Source organism: Acipenser ruthenus, chromosome 31 (assembly GCF_902713425.1).
Source record: "Acipenser ruthenus chromosome 31, fAciRut3.2 maternal haplotype, whole genome shotgun sequence".
NCBI lineage: Eukaryota > Metazoa > Chordata > Actinopteri > Acipenseriformes > Acipenseridae > Acipenser > Acipenser ruthenus.
The window spans coordinates 12,807,644-12,827,140 of record NC_081219.1 but is presented as its reverse complement, the minus strand read 5'-3'; the positions used below and the strand labels follow the sequence as shown (position 1 = coordinate 12,827,140).

Below are 19,497 nucleotides of genomic sequence, written 5' to 3'. Positions count from 1 at the left end.
GGGGCATTGAGATCCTGTCATTAAAACGACCTCACTCTATTATGGTGAGCAGTATGCAGTTTAGCATTGCAAAAGCAGCCCTGCGATCAGCTTTAGTGTGCATTCTGCAGCGAGACACGGCTGTACCTTGTTGTCCGGTTTCCAGGCCCGGTTTAATGAGCTCTCCTTGACTTGTTTCATCTGCTGCCACCGCCTTCAGAACCTGCCCACAGCAAACTACCAGGGAAGAAAGGGAAAAGGTGCATTAAAGTTTGAAGAAACAGCATACCCAATGTACCCTCTAGAACGAAAAGGCAAACAGAATACAAGACAAGCTTGTTCCAGTGTTGTGGGGGTTACGAAAGGCAGATGGAACTGCAAAATGAAAGCACATAGGACATTAAAAAAAAGGGTATTTAACTGGAAACACATAGAGCAGAGGAAACCGGGCTAGAAAACCAGCAAGGAACTTGCATATATTAACTACGGCCATCCATGCATTTCATTTTCCAGACCTCGTGTGAGGGGAGTATGTAGTTTATACTGTATTTGAATCTGAGAGGTCTGGAATTGGGTCTCAGTGGGAATGTGGTAGACAATAGACAAGGCATGCTTGGAGAAAATAAATGACCTTCCTAAGTGCAATGCAATGATCCTTTATCGATTAAATGAAGTTTGCAGAGAGCAGCTGTTCAGAAAAGCTGTATTACCAGTCCCAATAAATACTTAAAATTATCCAGAGGTGCTGGCCACTTGTTTAATGAGCACAAGAGAGCCACAAATAAAACAAGGACTGACATAGCTGTACAGATTACATTTGCTGACTGACAGAGTGGCAAGATGGGGGGATCGATACTGGAGAGACAGAAGAGAAGGCGCTGCTGTAATTGAGGGCTTACTGTTGACAATGTTGTATTTCTGAGCTATTAGTGCTGCCTGGAGACTCTTCCCACTGCCTGGGGGTCCGTGCAGGAGGATCCGTGGAGTGTGGGGGGCTACGGATCGATGCCGGCTCAGCACAAAGGTCAGGACTGTTTGGGGAGACAAATAAGCAGGATGATCAACCATGTGCCCCCCACGAGAACAAAAACAAAAAAAGGTCCTGGTTTGAACTTGAAGAAGCAACTGCTTTAGCTCACAGAAGACACAAGAATTGCAACCCGCTGTGATTTTGCACCTGCTCACTGTTGCAGGGTCTGTGTGATTCACGGTTTAGCTTATTTCTTGTTTGGGCCAAGCAACCCCAGACAATATCTGGATTTGCAAAGTAAATGTGCAGTATGCATTTATTGTATCTTACCGTGGTTTGTCCATACTCTGCCTTGGTTATAAAGCGCAGAAAAACTAATCAGGACAGGACTATATAACCTAACTGACATCGCAGGAGAGTTTAAACAGGATTTTAATCCGATCTTGGGTCGACAGAATGACACTGTTCAGCACATCAGTCTCCCAAGCTCTACCTGTGAATAAACCCTTTTACCACAGCTGCACTGGCTGTGTGTACAAGGTCATGGGTTAATAGGTATGTCACGTGGGATAAACTCAAATGGGCATCGGGGACAAGACTACTTACCCTGAATCGTATTCCCTACAGTGCGGAGCCGTGGCACGCTTGCAGCACAGGGGCAAGTTTACATAGTGCCCCAACCCTGCCGTGTGGATAAACAGAACCCTCTAGTCTCTCTCTCTCTTAATCCAGCACCTTTTAGTCACAAAATCCATTAGAAATGTAACAGACGAAAAATAAACAGAAAGCCGGCTAATCTGAAAATAAAATAGGCAATCAATTAATCATGAAAGCCTTGCTTTCTGTTCCAAGGGAGGATTTGTTTGCAGCGTGACCCTCTCAAGCACGTTAACAGCTGCTTGCAGTCGGGCTTCTCCTGAACAATACGCTTCTGCCATGTGATCCTTTAATGTATAGTAATTAACCACAGGCTAATTAGCACTAATGACTCCCTGTATGGTCTCGGCTGCTAATTGGTATACGAAACCTCAAGCAGCGGTGTAAAACTCCAACGCTAAAGAAACAAATAATAAAAAAAATGAAAATGCAGGGAAAAGGAAAGAGAAGTCATCTCGTAACCGCAAATCAAAGTGCATTTTTAATTAGCAATAATCAATATTCTAGGCGACTGCTTTATCGCAGTTTGTATCTCAATCATAAATCATGAATAGTTAATAAGGAAATACGAAAACTCTTTTTTTTTTTTTTTCATTTAATGTAATCAGTAAATCAAAAGGGATTAATTATAAAATCGCACCATGACATCATGCCCCCCCCCCCAAACCTCGCTTTAACAAATCATACCACAAACATGAGGCTGCTCTTAAGGTTACATCCATCTTAAATATCTCCGTTTTTTTTAAACATCTTTATTTCCTATTGAAAGCCTAGTACTAGCATTGGTGGTGTTACCAGTGGAGATCAGAAAGTCTACTTGGCTGCTACACATCACACAAAAAGCTGTGGCCAATGAATTAGAGAAGATTAGGACCAAACGCTGGCAGCACCGTTATGCTGAGGAATCATGGGAAGTGTCACGTGATCACACTGTGCACTATATAAGGCCTGGAGTGGTTAGTGGGTTAGCTGTAAAAAAGGGTCCCAAATCTAAAGTCCTCACTTGGAGACTGGGGCTTGTGGCTGGAAGGCCACCCCACAGCACACAGTGATCCGACAGAGACTCGATTGAGTTGTGCTCACACCCCATTATAAACAGGAAAATTGACACCTTAATGCCACAGCCCTAGAAGCAGGTAGAGGCATGCCGTCTGACATACAGTGTTACAGACTGGAAGCAGCTCATCTCTCTGGCTGGGTAGCGTTTTGAGTTTCCAGCACCGTTGGTAAACATTATCCAGATCATCCCCTAAGCAGAGGGTTTTTTTTTTTTTTTTTAACAATTCTGGAACAAAGGCAACTAGGCTGCATACAGAGCCGTGAATTCACAAATTAAACGAATAATTAAAGAAAGAATAAATGTTGCCAAGTAGAATCTCGTAGAGATTGTATTCAAATGGCTTCACTAGCCTCGGCGACTGCTGTTTATCCTGGTTTCAGCCCACCTGGGATGCACTTAGCCTTTGGCTTCGCCTTGGGCTAACCATCAAAAGCAATAAGACGAAGGGCAGGTTGATGGAGAGGAGAAGCAAAGCATCCCCTCTTCATGGCTAACCAAGTGCAGCCACTGCAGCATTAGCCCTCCCCCCTCCACCACCAGCAGGGGTCAGTGAAGAGAGAAAGAAGCTTGACTCAAACCAGGGCCTCCCTGCTGAGAACAAAGCCGGCACGCTGCAGAGTCTATCAGCTGTGAAGAACCTCAATGAGATCACCAGCCACACAGAATTCACACACGCCAGACAAACCATGCCAACAGACCTCCTGTACAGGAGGAGACCATCGCTAAGGGTTCGAAAGTCAAGAGCAGATCAGCATGAAGGTCAGTACAGGGCTATGAAAGAAGCTGAACTCCTATCTGACAAAGTCCGTGGGGAAAACCTGTCTGTCTGGATCAAAATAAAGCTTAAGAAAAACACCAGGAAGTGGGTATACACTCCCGAAAAGGAATTAGCGGCATTGCAGAAGACAAGAGCATCTTTGAAATAAGAAAATCTGTTGTTTTTTTTTTTTTTGTTTGTATAAATGTATATCCAGTACATACTACATGTATGTCTGTGTATTCAAGATCTCCAAATCAAGATGAACTGAGTGAGGTCAGGTCTTGTCAATACCCATGGCCTATAAATCAGATTTTAAGGGGCTATTACCAAATAGATGGGATAAGGCTTTTATTTATAGGACATTAATACAGTGCATGTCCTACTAAACTCTATATCATTATGCCTGATGCATGTTTTGAGTCAAACAATAAGGCGTTCAAAGCAACGGCACCATTAGGAATGGAACTCAAGGTAAAAGCCTTGCCCTTGGGCGTGGCTCTCAGTGTTGGCGACTGCAGTGGGAGCAGGGGCTCTGTGACAGGACCTACCCTGTGAGAAGACGTCGATGCTGGGCTGGTCTGCGTTGATGACTCTGGAGACGGTGCTGTAGGTGCTCTCCAGTCCTTTGATGTTCCTCTGGTACTCCAGCAGACCGGCGACCGTCTCAGACTCCCAGATCCCATCCGCCTCCACCAGCCGCTTCTCCACATGTTCACTGCTGGGCCAGTCGAAGGATGTGTGGTACACATCTGGGGAGCGGGAGGAACACGTGGAACAGACGGGTGGGGATCAGACCCAAAAAATAACCCAGACCCACTTTTTTTCCCCCTGTTGTATGGCGCCGTCAATCAAATGGCACCAGATCAGTTTTATGGTGCTATTCAGACACAGCCTCCTTAGCACACTTCTGTATTAGCAACAGTGACAGAAACTCACGTTAACATTCTATCGGCCTTAAGTTTAAAACACACCGTGTCAAAGCAGTTGATACAGATATTCTCTTTTTTTTTTGGAAACTACAAACTTAAAGAGTAAGTCCATTTATGACCTTTCAACTCTGCTAGCCCCATGTCCGCTACATCCATATAGGCAGGGTTGAAAGGTCACACTGTCACATGATCTGAATGGAATAAGGAATTCTGATTCCCCAGACAAGCTCAAACCCAGGAGAAGGAAGATTTAGAGAACAAAGCATTGGAGTAACAGGACTCAAAATAACTCGGAAACACTGGAAGCCCTAGAAAACAGTGCGATGAACAAAGGCAAAGCCTCCGTAGGATTACCTCCAGTGACGGGATCAATCCTCTTCCCCAGGTTCCTCTCAATTAGGACTGTGTCTGGGGCATCCAGCAGCACTGAGCAGGGAGAAAAGGAAAGCAGCCTCAGCCTTGCATGCAAACGCACGCGGGGAACAGGTTCAAATAGACAAGGATACCCAAACAGCGGTTTTATTCATGTCACATACCCACATGCTCCGGCGCTATGCCTGCTGCCTGCAGTCGGAAAGCCTGCTCGCGGGTCTTGGGAAAACCTTCAAAAACCCAGCCCTGAGCACAGAATACAAGAGAAACATCCTGGTTTGTACGTGTTGGATACGGCACCAACGCAACAGGTACCTCAGCACAGGCTACACCTTGAGGCACTCATGGTCCTTTTAGTTCCTCGCTAGCGAGTTAATAAGGATGAGGGGCAGTTTTAGTGTATTTAGAGAGGGTGGGAGCATTTTGCAAAGCCTGTAAACGGTTTTTCAATGCTGAAAATATTGATGAGGATAATATATTACATATTATGACACGCAGCTTTGGATTAAAGTTACAATTGAAGTGGAGGCAAGAAAAAAAAATCAATGAAATAGCCTTGGGTCAAAACAGGTGCAGGACTAGAGCAAGAAGCTTTGACAAGAGCTGATCTAAATGACGAGAAACCCCAAGCCTCCTGGGTTTATGCACATAAATATCTGTAGAGATGAATATATCTTTCCTGCCTCACATGGCCAGGCACTAGGAGGGTTAAGTCAGTGAAGATGCTTCTAATTCTCTCGTTCCGATCCCCAGCTCTCGCTGTTATCCATAAAAAAAAAAACATAAGAAGAAAGAAAATATTATGCAGTACATTCATTAGCTACAAAAAAAAAAAAAAAGAAATTCACTCTAATAGTCCCCTAAATCCCAGAGCTTAGAGCAGAAAGATACAAAATAAAAACACAGGAAAAAGAAGCCATCTCCCACAAGTGCTTGTTAAGGCCAGCTTATTATTACAATGAATATCTTAAAAATAAAACACACATTTATAGATCTAAGTATTATCAGAGGAGCCGCCGGTTCGTTATTGAGCTTCCCGGACTCGTTTGAAATCTGCCTTTGTTTTTCGCTTTGATCTTTAACTGCTAACCTTTCCATACGTTACCTGACCCCCCCACGTGCTCTGCCACAGGCTCCTCCATTCAAAGTGCTTAGCTGGCCTGGATTGTGTTCAGATCCCTATCAGACCGGGGTTTTCGCAGTGAGTAATCTACATACTGATCTCTGGTGTTGGAAGCAGACTCCTTAGCTGGACATACAGCCCAGTGTTGTGAAGACCACATGGTGTGCGTTCGAATAGTGCCGTGGTAGGAATGCCTCGCTGCAGCGCCAAAGGTTGCAGGTTTAAATACCTCTGCTATTAGATTGCTGGGCTGTGGTGTGCAGGACTGTGTGTTTGAGAGGCATGGTGAAATGCAGTGCATGGTGTCAGGTTCAAGTGCCTCTTAATTAACTGGGAATCACAAGGCAAGGACAGTACTTCTGCAACCCAGCTAGGAATGGGGACTCATAGTTATGTTATGCACTTTATTTCCCATACCGTCCGGCACTTTACCCATTGCAAATCTAGTACCCACAGTACTCGAATCACTGCCCCTCCATATCAAAATCCAGAGAGATAATCAGACCACACTTAAGCCAGGCTGCTCCAGTCTCCCGTAAGAGCCAAAAAAATAAATAAGAGAACCCTGGCGTGTTGTTTTTTTGCCTTTGGTCTTGCTCTCATACACTCTTAATTTGAATTTGTATCAAGGTGGTTGTTTTATTCGGCTTATTTTCTGGGGAGCGGATCATCTCCAGCCCTCCGCACCTCGGAGCTGCGCGGCGGGGACGAGGCGAGAGCCGCGCTGATTGAAATTCTAATGAGCCAGCCCCCACCGCCCTCCCCCCAGCGGCTCGCTCCACTCCGTTTCATCACACATCAAAAGGCCGCCTTGCTTGGCTCGCGCAGGACCCAGGGACCGGAACATCTGCACTGGGGTACCCAATCACAGAAGGGACAAGCGCAGAGCAGATGTCACTGGGAGCGAACAGCAGGCTGGGGAGGCAACAGGGAGCAAGGCTGTACAAGGTGGAACGAGACCTACACCTAGCGTACAGCAGTCCGGCTCTGTCGCTGCCCGCGCCCCCCTCCCTTTGACTGCACAATTAGGGGATTAGTCACCCCAGCGCTAATCAGCTAATCATTGTCTGCGTGTTTTTTCTATTAAAAAGGCATGTCTTCTATAGGCAGCCCCTCTGGGAGCTGCTGCAGATCCATTGACATTCCTAACACTCATGTATACATAGAAAACAATTGCAGGTCAGGTGGTCCTAAGTGTTTTTTAATACAGGTTCATGGCTGAGGAGAAGGAGACCCTTCACACAGATACAGATATCAGTTCATGAATGTGTTTAGTAATGTTTAATAATGGCTCACCTGTGATCCAGCATCACGTTCACAGCGGCTGTTTATTCAGATGCTCCAGATCTCATATATATATATATATATAGGGCAGCAGTGTGGAGTAGTGGTTAGGGCTCTGGACTCTTGACCGGAGGGTCGTGGGTTCAATCCCAGGTGGGGGACACTGCTGCTGCACCCTTGAGCAAGGTACTTTACCTAGATTGCTCCAGTAAAAACCCAACTGTATAAATGGGTAATTGTATGGAAAAATAATGTGATTGTATGTAAAAATAATGTGATATCTTGTAACAATTGTAAGTCACCCTGGATAAGGGCGTCTGCTAAGAAATAAATAATAATAATATATATATTTTTTTAACCAACTCCCTTGTTATGCACGTCAATAAAATAACAAGAATAAGTGAATTTGCAGTTTTATGATCCCGCAGTTTGGTTTCTCTTCCAGTACTTTAGTGATTCAAACCATTTGAAACACGTTTAAGAAACAGGCTAGTAATATCAGTGCACTCCCATTTACAGCTTCATAAGAGATTAAACAGAAATTGATGCATGTGCATTGAATGGAATAAAATCCCTGCGGGTTTAGGGACTGGCAAACCGTTATCCTCGCTAAGAAGCATCTTTCTTTTGTCACTGCGCGCTGTTATCATCAGACAGCTGTTCCCCCCCCCCCCCAAGCAAAAGCAAATAGCCATTCATTCTGACACTGAGAAGGGGTCAAATAAGAGGCATCAGTCTCGTCAAGCTTAAGTGATAACCAGCAGCACATCATGTTTGAAGCTGTTGTTTTTATATATATATGTATTGGTTAGGGGTATTCAACAAGTTCACAACCATTCAGGAAAAAAAAGTATCCTTACATATGAAATAAAGTAATAATTTATCTACAGTGTGTTCTCTATTTATGCATTCATTAACCACTGGACACTGATGCCTAAGCCTCATTTACACTGGGATCTTATGTAGTTACATGAAATTCGGATAGGATCCATGTACAGTGACGTACAGTTCTATTATGTTAAATATGAATTGGAGATGTATCCTGATAATGCTGATTATTGTCTGAATTAAATGGGACTAGTAACACATATTAACCCATATTCTGAATAAGGAGCAATGAGTTTCTGATAAAGCTTATTTTCTGCACTAATAAACGAGTTGCATGCTGTATATTCTCTCATCTCACTTTCAGTAATTTACATAAAAGCACATCAAATTGCATTCTGCCTCGAGCAGACAACCCAACCTAAAATGAAGCCCTTTAAAAAAAATGATAGGCGACTAATGTCCTCAAACGCTGCAAAGCAATCCTTTAGAAATACAAGAAAATAGAGCAGTTAAAACACGACAATGGAGATTTCAAAATGAATCTGCATATACCGTACACAGTATGTGGATTACACACTGCAGTCCAACGTGTGTAACTAGAATACTGTGTTAACTGGGTTGCAAAAACAAGCGTTAACATTTAGAAATAGAATAATCTTTGTAAGGATGACCTTGTGGATTTGCTTTCCTGTAGAACTAGCTGCCACAGCCTGACAGTGCAGTCAAGCTGGCATTGCTGTTGATTAGAATAAATCATTCCTCTGTTCCAGCTTCACCCAGATCACCTTGTTTTGTTTGAAAACGACACCTCTGACTGCTTTGAACACGGCACTCTTCAAAAATCAAAAGTGATTTTTAAAGTAGAATTTCTTTTTTTTTTTTTAATCTCTAGTCGGTCGGATAAGGAGTCGTGATTGTACAGTTTGAACGAGCTAACTAACAGACCCGTGATGATCTGTATTCAACTATTCCCTGACTCCTTGTACTGTAACCCTACCACTGCGTTTTGCATCACCCTATAGAATTAATTAATTTGGCTTCATATAGTCAGGGAACTGAGTACAGCAGTGGCAGAGATAAATATACAGATTGAGAAAACAGATCGCAGAAAAGAACAGAGATGCAAAAGAGAAGGATAGAGGGGTGCCAATCAGAGCGGGGGTCTGCTTCAATTGTAATTGTGCTATTCGGAATTTCATTAGAACTGTAGCTGTGGTTGAGCCTGGGTACACCTGCGGAATTGGAATTGGAATTGGAATTGGAATTGGAATTGTAAATGGAATTGGAATTGGAATTGTAAATGGAATTGGAATTGGAATTGGTCCCAGGTCTAGTACTAATGTGTCAACCCCTTTTCAAGGGGGTGAAAAAGCACACTATTCATTAATGAAATGAATTCATGTGTCAGTCTTCCTGCAGTCTGCAATGGAATCACTTCTGTGAGTAGCTCAGTGGGCTGATCCCAGCGCTGCAACGACCCCCACCCAAAACTGCAGCAGATTGCAGGTATTTGTCTCCAGACTACAGTCCCTGACTGTATTCCTTGATGAATTCCCTGCATTTATGTAGATTAAAAAATAAATACCTTCAGACATTTAGCCTGAAGGGATAAACATCCATTACCAGTTTAAAAAAATAACTAAAATAAACTACAACTTAAAAGCTGAAGTTAAAGGATGCCAGGCGAAAGTTTAGTAATGCAGCTTGAGCAAAAAGCAATTTGCAAAAAAATATTTAAAAATAAACTACAGCACGATTTATAAATCCGTCGGCTGAACGATGATCAAAGGCTGGAATGAGTCGATTCTATTGAAACAGACAATTGAGCTGATTGGTTGGCAGATCTGCTCGACTCAGTCGGTTTGCTGCAGTGAGCCAACGCGTTGGCATTCAAAGTTTCAGAGTGGCAGGGCTGGGTGCACACTGGTGTAACATGCAGCTGCTCCTCCTCAAATACTTCTATTTTGAGTTCCCCATTAGTCATATCTCCCGGCTAGTGTAATCCACCACCTTTCACAAACCAGGAGGGCTGTGCAGATGCTGCTGTGGAAAAAGCATTCACTGCAGAGCACTGGATCCTGGTATGAGGATGCACAAGACAGCAGGGTTATTTGAGTGTTACTGCACACTCCCATGTGTCTCAAGCAGGGACAATGCTTTTATTATGCCAGTCTTATTACAATCGTATTGCCCGTAGACTGTTGGCACCACCTGGCAGTTTCCATTGCCCTGCAGAAGCCCAGTGATCTACAGTGACAATGCAGTAACAGCACTACGATTGTTCTTTGCAGGTGGCAATAGTGGCGCACAGGGCAGCTAGAATGGCACTGGCAATGTGTGGCTATTGCTGGTAACAATACAGCTGGTCGGGTTTCTTCTAGGTAATATTATAATGGGATCTCAATGTTAGTTGGTTTGTTTGTTTTTTTCCTGTAAGGGCACTACAGTGATTTAATCCACCACCACTATGTATGCAGTAAAGACCTCAGCATCAGACTAGTGGTTACAGCGGTCGGGCAAAACCCTGGGCTTTTGACGAAGAGCAACGTGGACAAGCGTGTTTCCCCACAGCTTGCAAAGCAGTTAAGAGTTAAACACGGTTTAACTCCCCCTCCCTCCCCTCCCCTCCCCTCCCAGCCACAAATCTCCCCGCATTTCATCACCCGTGTCTCGCAGACCCAATTGCTGGGTATTGATTTTTATAACTATCTGTTTACTTTGCACCTACTCCTGGCTGTTAGAGACCATTGTCTGCCCCGAGGCAAGCAGCAGGGCTCGACTTGTTCCAGCCTTTGATCACCATTCAGCCAGTGGATTAACATATGCACGCTCCCTTCCTCCCTTTCCTTAGCCCCCTAATAAATCTATAAACCATCCCTTGCCACCCTGCCACTCACTGGGCAACAAATCAATCAGCCCGCTCGCTCTGCCTGTGTGCTGCCAGTCAGGGTTTAGGAACTGCTCCACGGCTCACCAGTGGAACACGTTATTCTGCTGGCTATCTGTGTGGGTTTTGAAGCGCTCGGGGAATGGAACGGGTAACTTGTAAACAGGAAATATTTCTTCCACTCTCTACTGATCTAAACAGAAGCCGTCCTCAACACATTTATTAGATTATTAAAATAGGCTAGTTTGTATTCCAAGGTTATTGAAACCCACGTCTCTAACAGGGAGTGTTTGCTGTTTAGTTATGTCTTTAAAAGTGTGTCGTTCTGAGTACATAATTCAATCATGAAAGGTACAGGGGGGAAATAACTGTTTAAACATTACAGGGCCTGTGGCCTCATAAGGTAGCTTTTGTCAGAGTTTCTTTCCTTGTGAGGACTTTTTTTTTTAACCAAGCAAGCACTATAAACGAGCACACACACACACACACACACACACACACATTGAGACACACACACTGACACACACACACTCTCTAAATCTGCTGGTAGGTGGAGCACCTCCACTTGATTTCTTTGCCTCCCCCTCAAACTTTAGCTTGGATGTTGCTGGATACGGATCCAGTATCTAATGACGCTGCAGCCAGCTGCACTGCAGGACCCCTGCCCCTGAGTTCAGGGGCCTCTCTATCAAAGGCTCAAGTCTTACCCGTTTGATGCAATCCTTCTTTGACAGGCGCTGCTGGACCAGGTTGATCCACAGCATGCTGGGAATCTCCTAAACAGACAGCACACACACACGAAATATATAAATAAATATGAAATAAATACATGAGGAAATAAGAGGTTTAATATTCAGACCCTTACTTCAAAAGAAATTCAAACCCCCCAACACTCAAAGCAGGTGAACTAATAACAAGGCGATTTTCTATCGGATTTGAATGCATTTCTTTTCAACGGGGGGTCCCGCAGGGTTAAAGCTGACCGGCGCGGTAAGGGGAGGGTTGTGCTGGAGTGCAGGGGCTCCATGCTGGCTTCAGAGACGGAGCGTGTCTGCTGCGCTGCTTTGATGTGTCACCTTGAGAGGGGAATGGGGGCCGTGTGGGGGAGGCTGTGCCGGGGAGGGGGGAGGGGCACTCGGCACATCTTTCACAGACTGACTTTTTAAATATTACATGGGCTTCTTTTCTTTAGACACTTTTTTGATTTAATACAAAGATATTAAACTTTTAATCAGGCCACAGGTACCGTCATTTAGTGGCGAAGGTAAGGGCTTCTGCACTTCCTAAGCAGTTCCTGTACAATACTTCTGTATACCATGTATTTATGTATTTATTTAATTTACATTGGTAGTTTAACTTTATGAAAAGCTTAAAATGTTACCAACGTGGCTGAATGATCTCAATTGAAAATCTGAGCATTTTCTTTCTTTGTTATTTTGTGGTTTATTTTAAAAGCGACATGAACACATTTTTTTTTTTCTACAATGCTTGTGCTTTTATGATACTTCAAATATGAATTTAACAGCGGGCTGAGAAAAAGTGTAGCACCCGTGGATGACTTTCAGGGGTTCCCAACGCTCTCCGAAGTGTAGCAAGGAGAACTGGGGGTTACGGGATATGAGACTGGAACAAATAAAAGCAAAACAGGGCAGTCAGCTCCACAAAAATGTGTGGAGCGCACATTCAAATCCTGAAAACAGCACCCTCTTCCAAACAGACTCCCAGCTCACAAACGGCAGCCTTAGCTCGCCTAATTAACACTGACATCTTTGGCCTTTTATCTTGCTTTCCATCTCAGTTCTTAATCAGATTAACCCAAATGGGCATCCTTTTAATCTGAAAGAGGATGATAATTAAAATAATTAAACCGCTGGGATTGGCTTTTCAAGCTTTCTTTTCTTTCTCTGAGCTTGCAGACTCAAAGACAGGAGAGCAGCCTCTACCATCATGTATGCCTGAACACTCATCTCAAAGGTCCATGCAGCCAGACCTTTGCTCAGCTTGCAGACCTGATCTGAGGTGTCCCTGACAGCGGAGAATAAGGCAGGACATGTGTGATGGAAGATGATTTCCTATTCAGAACTCCCTTCAAAAAAACATGTAGCATTTTACTTATCAGAATGATTTATTTATGTGTTTTCTTTAAGTTTTTAATGAGGACAAATGAACTCATTTTCTTGAATGTCACTTTCTTTTTTAAATCTCTCTTGGCTACCACCAGAAAAGTTTCCAACAAGTTTGACCACATTAAGCATGGTGAAAAATCTATTTAAAAAAATGATGATATTCAATCAGATTTTTTTTTTGGAATACAGTATAGAACATCTTCGTGCAACTCTAAACCCTGTGATAAATTAAATGCAACACACTGCATTTCAGAAATAAATTGAAAACGGGTTTTGTGTAAAATTCTCTGCAGATTCTATCCAAGTTTAAAGCACAATTGCATTTCTATGAGCCCCGCGGACACAGCGGTGTAGAGTTCCTGGGTTAAACTGCTCAGCGCTGGAACGGTACCTGTTGATTTGCTTTGTACTCCAAGGCCTCCTTGACCAGGTCACTCTCCTCCCTCAGCAAGCTCTCTGTGCTGATGCGGGAGGCTCCGAGGTGCTTGCAAAGCTGCTTCACCTAACAGAAACAAAGTTTTCCAAGCAGTGAGTCGCAGAGCCGTGGAATCAAATTGGTTTGTGGTACCGGGCAGTGCCCCAGGCATGGCAGCACAGATGGAGCACATGTGCCAGAACAATGGGACCAAGGGGTGTGCTCTCCATACTGCTGTACTACCAGCAGTAAAGATGTCAGCTGCACAAGCTCTATGTGGTTTTGTAATGGAAGACACTGACTCCTATATTTAAAGCTGTATTACGTATTTATTTAGTGTTTTATGGTGTTTAATAATGTAATGATTACTGTGGCAACTCAAAGCTTTCTCAGTGCCAGCATCGCATCCTTAAGCTGTTAAAAAAAAAAAGGGCAAAACTGTGTAAGAAACTCTAAAGCAGACAAGCAATGTGTCTCACGCCTTCATCAGTGTGGAGTTTTTAAGCTATAGAAGCTGCTGCTCTTTGGTTCTGTTCAATGCAGCTGGCAATGCAGATTGTTCTCTGACCCTAAAACAATGACAGAATCCTGGCTTCATTTCAAAATCAGTAAGCATGAGTCTTCTCTTTGGAAAGTATAGAATCGCTGGAAATGCTGCATGTGTTATCAATCCTGATCAAACCCATTTGTTAATTGCAAATACAAGTATAACAGATCATGACACTCACCACTGTCCTTTTCCCAGAAGCTGGCGGGCCTAACACGAAAATCCTTGGAACTAAAGAGAGAAAGGGATTCAAAACGATCCGAATCAGCCTGCAGAAAAAGTGTGTGGCTCTTAATACAAAGTTTAAAAAAAGAGAGATGGTAACAAAGTTTCAAGTGGCCTTCACAGCCGAGCCTTTGAATGCCTGAACGTATTGTGTCAGAACAACAGTGCCATCTGGTGTTGCTTCTGGGAATACGCACGTCTTTCAATCATATAAATCGATCAAAACAATTAGAATTTGCAAGTCAGGTTAAAAAGGCTAAACTATAAAAGTAAGTTTTTAATCATGACATAAAAATACTGACTGACAGGCCTAGCAGGGCTAACGGGGATACAAGACAAGCCTTTTGAAAACTTTACAGCGGCCTAATCAGTGTGGAGTAGTGGTTAGGGCTCTGGACTCTTGACCGGAGGGTTGTGGGTTCAGTCCCCAGTGGGGGACACTGCTGTTGTACCCTTGAGCAAGGTACTTCACCTAGATTGCTCCAGTAAAAACCCAACTGTATAAATGGGTAATTGTATGTAAAAATAATGTGATATCTGTATAATGTGAAATAATGTATAATGTGATATGTTGTAACAATTGTAAGTCGCACTGGATAAGGGCGTCTGCTAAGAAATAAATAATAATAATACCGATTGCTATTCAAAACGACTCCGTTTGAAGCTGTCGGCGTGTGTGTGTTTTCCATTGGACACTTTGCTCATAACGAGGACTGCCTAACTTACCTTCAATGCTGTTGTTCTTCAAGAGATCAATCAGGTACTCTATGGGGTCCTCTGGCTTCTCCACCAGCAGTCTTTTCATCATCGCCTGTGGGCAAATCCACGCAGGTGATGAAGAAGATGCACTCACTGCATACATTCAAACACACCACTTTCATCCGAACGGCTCTCCTTACCGCGATGACGTCATTGTGCAACACTATACCCAACAGTATAAACACGCTTGACAGGGCTGTACAGCAGCTGTGACTTTACATAATACTGTAGCAGTGGAGAGGAAAGCCGCCAACTGCTTTCAATAACGCTTCTTACAAAATAAAACACATCTATGGCAGCAATCCTATCTCTATACAGCTCTCGAGATGCAGTAAATGCATTGTTATATGCTGTCCAGGGGTTAGTCTGGTACAGAGGTACCTGGTGTTTTGATGAAGGAAGAGGGATAGCATTTTTGTTTGTACACCTAACCGACCTTGATTTACAGAAGCATACTTGTGCTACAAGTTCCCATGTGCGTGAAGGTTTAATGACGTATTTTTGTCGTTGGTAGCTGCATGCCGGCCTTTGCCTGGTCATTAATACAATGTTCAGGTTTGAACAGTACCAGCAGGGGGCTGACTAACCCTACAGGAGCGACGACCCTGTGTTAAGGGCGCTAGTTTGTTTGTTCGGCGTTTTGGAGTGTAAAACTACTAGTAGTTTCCTTAGTTATATACCGTGTGTCGCATCCTAAAATATATATGGCGCTGTATCCATTATAAACCGCTGGTTCAGTGTGAGCATTTGAAACGCAAAACATACCTGTATCAAATCGAAGATGCTATGCTGCTCTGCATAGGTTCGCATTTCAGGGGGGATTCGCAGGGGCTTGGCTGTTGCGTCCATGATGTCGAAAGAAACTTAAGCAAGCAAACAATGGGCGCGTTCTTTCTGAAGCGTCTGCGTTGCTAGTGAAGTCAGCTAGTTGCTAAGTGACGTTGCCCGTAGCCAGGCAACGCTGTAAATAACAGTTAAACCCCGCCCCCTAGTCCTTCTGTAGAAAGTAAATGCGAGGGAGAACTGTGCTTTAAAAGACAACACTCAAATAAATAATTCAACCAACGAAGAACGAGGCTGCGTCAGACACCGCGTTCTCCTCAATACCCGAAGAAGGTAAGCAGCATTGTTCACTCTGTCTGTTTGGACATTATACAGTTACCAACGATGAGTGTGAATCTTAGAGACCAGTTTGCCCACGATTCCTGAACACCAGAGCTGTCTTACACACGTCTGCTGGAATGTTGTTTGAAGAATCTGTTGAGGGTTGTTGAAAATCTGCTTAGTATTTTTATCGCTAGAGGGCGCTAAACAAGCGGTGTTGAAATGTTTAATAGTGACGCAGTTAGGTTTTGGGGTAGAGATTAGGTTTAGGGGTAGAGATCAGATTTAGGGGTAGAAATTAGGTTTAGGGGTAGAGGGTAGATTTAGGGGTAGAGATTAGGTTTAGGGGTAGAGATTAGGTTTAGGGGTAGAGGGTAGATTTAGGGGTTAGGAGGCTAGTAGGTACCTACTGGCTCATTCCTATGAGATGATTTTGCTTGATAACGTCCCATTGAATCGACTGATTTTAATCAAATCGGCTGACAATAACGAGAAGTAGTAAAAATTACAAAGTAACAATAGATAATAATAATAATAATAATAATAATAATAATAATAATAACAAAATCCAAATATAACAATTGAATAATACAGGAAATGAAGAAGAATGATACAATGCAAAACTTTTACACCTGAACTTGGAAGCGTATCCACACAGCCAGGGAGTCTTTAGTAACAATAGACGCACACTTTACACCGCAGATTAATATTTCCCAGTCCTAGTTAATAACTCACCAGGAAGAAAATGTTCAACTGGGCAAACGGAGCTTCGAAGGAGAGATACTGTATTGTTTCAACACTCCCACCTTAGAAACCGTTGTGCCCAAACAAAGGCTTTCTCCCTCAGCCTGCCCTTATTCCTGGATCATAACATGCACTGCAGGGTCAGGAAAATATTTGGAAGATGTGTTTTCCAGAGTGCTACTAGCAGGGCCACCCCCAAGGCTGTTCTAGATTGGTTTGTGTTTTTTTTTATTCTCTTGCAATGCCTGGTGAATCATTCTATCCTCGGCTTCTTGGTTCTACAGAACGCATCAGGGTGTCTTTCATTTATTGTTGTTATTATTTTCTCAGTGACACCCACCCAAGCTGATCGGTCAGAATGAACGAGTTGCAGGACAGTTTAAAAAGCCTGGAGCAGAGCTGCAGGCGATTCAGACAGCAGCAGTTCACGTTCATCTCAGCGCTGGAGCGGACCCGCGAGCATGCCCACAAGAGGACGAAGCCCGTCTCCACCCTGGCACAGGTACCAGCAAGCAGCTGACAGGGGCAACAGCGAAGCAACTAGGTTTCAGGAGACTAGGGTTCAGGGCCTGGCACGCCGAGGGAGACTTGGGGTTTGATACAGTAAAGTTGCCTCAAACTAGGTCTCCTGGAACCGGTTGAAAGCTGCTGTTCCTGAAAAAGTGGCTTCGTGTTCCCTCAGCCTTAGAGTTATTAATCACAAAAGGGTGTAGTGCTCATCAACATTGTGGGGAGGTGCATCATCAAAAAACAATGATACATTCACAAAATAAAGGTTGACCGCATTCTCTCAGACAAAGTCAGGGTCGGGGTCAATTCCTGTTTTATCCATTCCAATTCCTTTTGAGAATCAATTCCAATTCCAATTCCAATTCCAATTCCTTTTGAGAATCAATTCCAATTCTTTCGAAGGCAACTATATAATTGTCGTGATTGTTCAGCTGCTTTCATTTGAAGCCAGTTTCTTTGGCTAGCAGTGACTTCCATGTAATTTGTTGCCACTGTGAGAAGCTCATTTTAACAGAATACTGGGATTTTGATCAATGATGTGTTTTAGCGGTCGAAATGTCATCGTCTTGTTTTTCTGAAGTTGAAATGATGACATACATTTCTGGGCTTTATCTTAAGAGTCGCCAGTGGTTATGGTGACCGTTGTAATCGAGGATACTGCTCTCTTTGTGATTACAATTAGAGGAAATCAATCTAACTGTCCACCCCCTCCTCCAGGTCCAGAACTACCTTGAACACCACTGTCACAACACCACTGACCAGGGCATCCTCATGCTCTTCCTGGACATCGTGCGCGACCTGAGCCACACTCTCCAGCGGCTCGAGAGCATGATGACCGAGGACAGCCCGGCCAGTTACTGCCTGGAGGCCTGCAGGACTCTCCTCTATCACGACAATGACCTCAGCCACATCCGTGCCAAGTGAGTGCAGCCTCGAGACATTGCTCTTACATACAAACTGCAGCGTGCTGTGCGTTGCATTGCAATGCTACAGGCCTGGTTGATATTAACCCTGGAGTGGCCAAAGGTGGCACTTTCACTCCTGGTTTTTGTTCCAGCCCTATTCTGAATTGTTGAATTGAACCAGTTAAACCTCTGTCCATACCCTTTAGTAATCAATGATCTCATTTTACCTGTTAAACCTGAAATGGAATGGCCCTCCAGGACTGTGACTGTTCGGTGGCTAGACACAGCAAAGAGAAATACACTCTCGGCTTGATTAGAGGCAGCCACCAAACACCTATACGAATACATCACGAGGTCCTGTGGACTCCCAGGACATTTTTCTTTGTGGTCATTCTGTATCGGAGGGTGACATTAATAGGTCTGGCTTTACTGACTGCTGATTGCTCTCCTTCCCTTCAGATACCCTCACGATGAGGTGAACCACCTGAGCTGCAACGAGGCTCGCAATTACTACGGGGGGGTGGTGAGCCTGATCCCGGTGGTCCTGGACCTCCTGCAGCAGGGCGTGACATCTTCCCAGAGAGCCCAGAGGAGGCTGGCTGCTGAACAGGGCGCTGAGCCGGCCCGCAGCTCCCGGGCAGGACCCCTCTCCACCACCATGGCAACCCAGGCAGGCAGCGGAGCCGTCAAGAAGGGGGGCTGCTTCCCCTACAACGAGGCCGGGCCCTGGGACACCACCAAGCCAGCCTGGAGGCCCCCGGGCCCCATCAATAAACATTGAGACCCTTCCTCTCTGTGCCGGCGATCTGTTAAAATCCATTTTCTGGTTAGGATAAAGAATAACGCTTTCTAGAAAAAGAGAATAAAGTAGAGTTTCTGTTGATTTTAAACCTCCAAGCTTTTAAACCAGATCAAACTGTTATTCTCTTACCTCTCATTAACAGCTTTCATGCAAACCCTGGTCCATGCTTTTCAGATTTTGGAGACTTGAGGTTTTGACAGAACACCTACAGCAAACTATCTATTCCACATTGGTGTATTCCATATTTTATAGAATCAAGTGCGAAACTCTGGTTACTAAAATGAGTTACAGATGGGCTAAATTAAACTTTCACAAAACGTACCAAGACTAATGCTCTATTAAAATTGTCAAATAAATAAATATTTGGGTATTTTCAGAATCTAACTGTTTATTAGCATTTGGGGAATTAACTTACAAATAAAAGGCCAAAATGGCTAAAGCACTTGAGCAAAATGTTCCAGTACGCATAGACAAAGTAGTTACAGTTAATGATCAGAGAGAGAGAGAGAGA

At 43.9% G+C, this 19,497-nt stretch overlaps 2 protein-coding genes across 4 annotated transcripts in view; one reads left to right on the top strand and one right to left on the bottom strand.

Annotated features, from left to right (window-relative positions):
• Positions 1-15,856, bottom strand: part of LOC117422659 (adenylate kinase 8-like) — a 28,433-nt gene extending 12,577 nt beyond the window's left edge. The window contains exons 1-10 of one of the 2 annotated variants that reach the window (XM_059005374.1): positions 15,687-15,856; positions 14,889-14,973; positions 14,119-14,168; positions 13,367-13,477; positions 11,557-11,625; positions 4,892-4,973; positions 4,710-4,781; positions 3,975-4,175; positions 879-1,010; positions 127-216 (exon numbers count right to left, since the gene is read on the bottom strand). In XM_059005374.1, the coding sequence (XP_058861357.1) occupies positions 127-216; positions 879-1,010; positions 3,975-4,175; positions 4,710-4,781; positions 4,892-4,973; positions 11,557-11,625; positions 13,367-13,477; positions 14,119-14,168; positions 14,889-14,973; positions 15,687-15,770 (976 nt within the window). In that variant the 5' untranslated portion in view covers positions 15,771-15,856. Of the gene's footprint in view, positions 1-126; positions 217-878; positions 1,011-3,974; positions 4,176-4,709; positions 4,782-4,891; positions 4,974-5,415; positions 5,533-11,556; positions 11,626-13,366; positions 13,478-14,118; positions 14,169-14,888; positions 14,974-15,686 lie in introns of those variants that run through there. The other variant, XM_059005376.1, reaches the window with a different exon arrangement.
• A 36-nt stretch (positions 15,857-15,892) lies between these two features.
• Positions 15,893-19,365, top strand: LOC117397015 (sperm acrosome-associated protein 9-like). Of its 2 annotated transcripts, none has more exons than XM_059005378.1 (4): positions 15,893-16,037; positions 17,100-17,271; positions 18,003-18,199; positions 18,644-19,365. In XM_059005378.1, exons 2-4 carry the CDS (start codon positions 17,128-17,130, stop codon positions 18,963-18,965), a joined length of 663 nt encoding a protein of 220 aa, XP_058861361.1. In that variant the 5' UTR covers positions 15,893-16,037; positions 17,100-17,127; the 3' UTR covers positions 18,966-19,365. The 2 variants fall into 2 exon arrangements, with proteins under 2 accessions (XP_058861361.1, XP_058861360.1); XM_059005377.1 differs by having other exon boundaries at positions 15,894-16,037; positions 17,997-18,199.
• Positions 19,366-19,497: the final 132 nt, after the last annotated feature.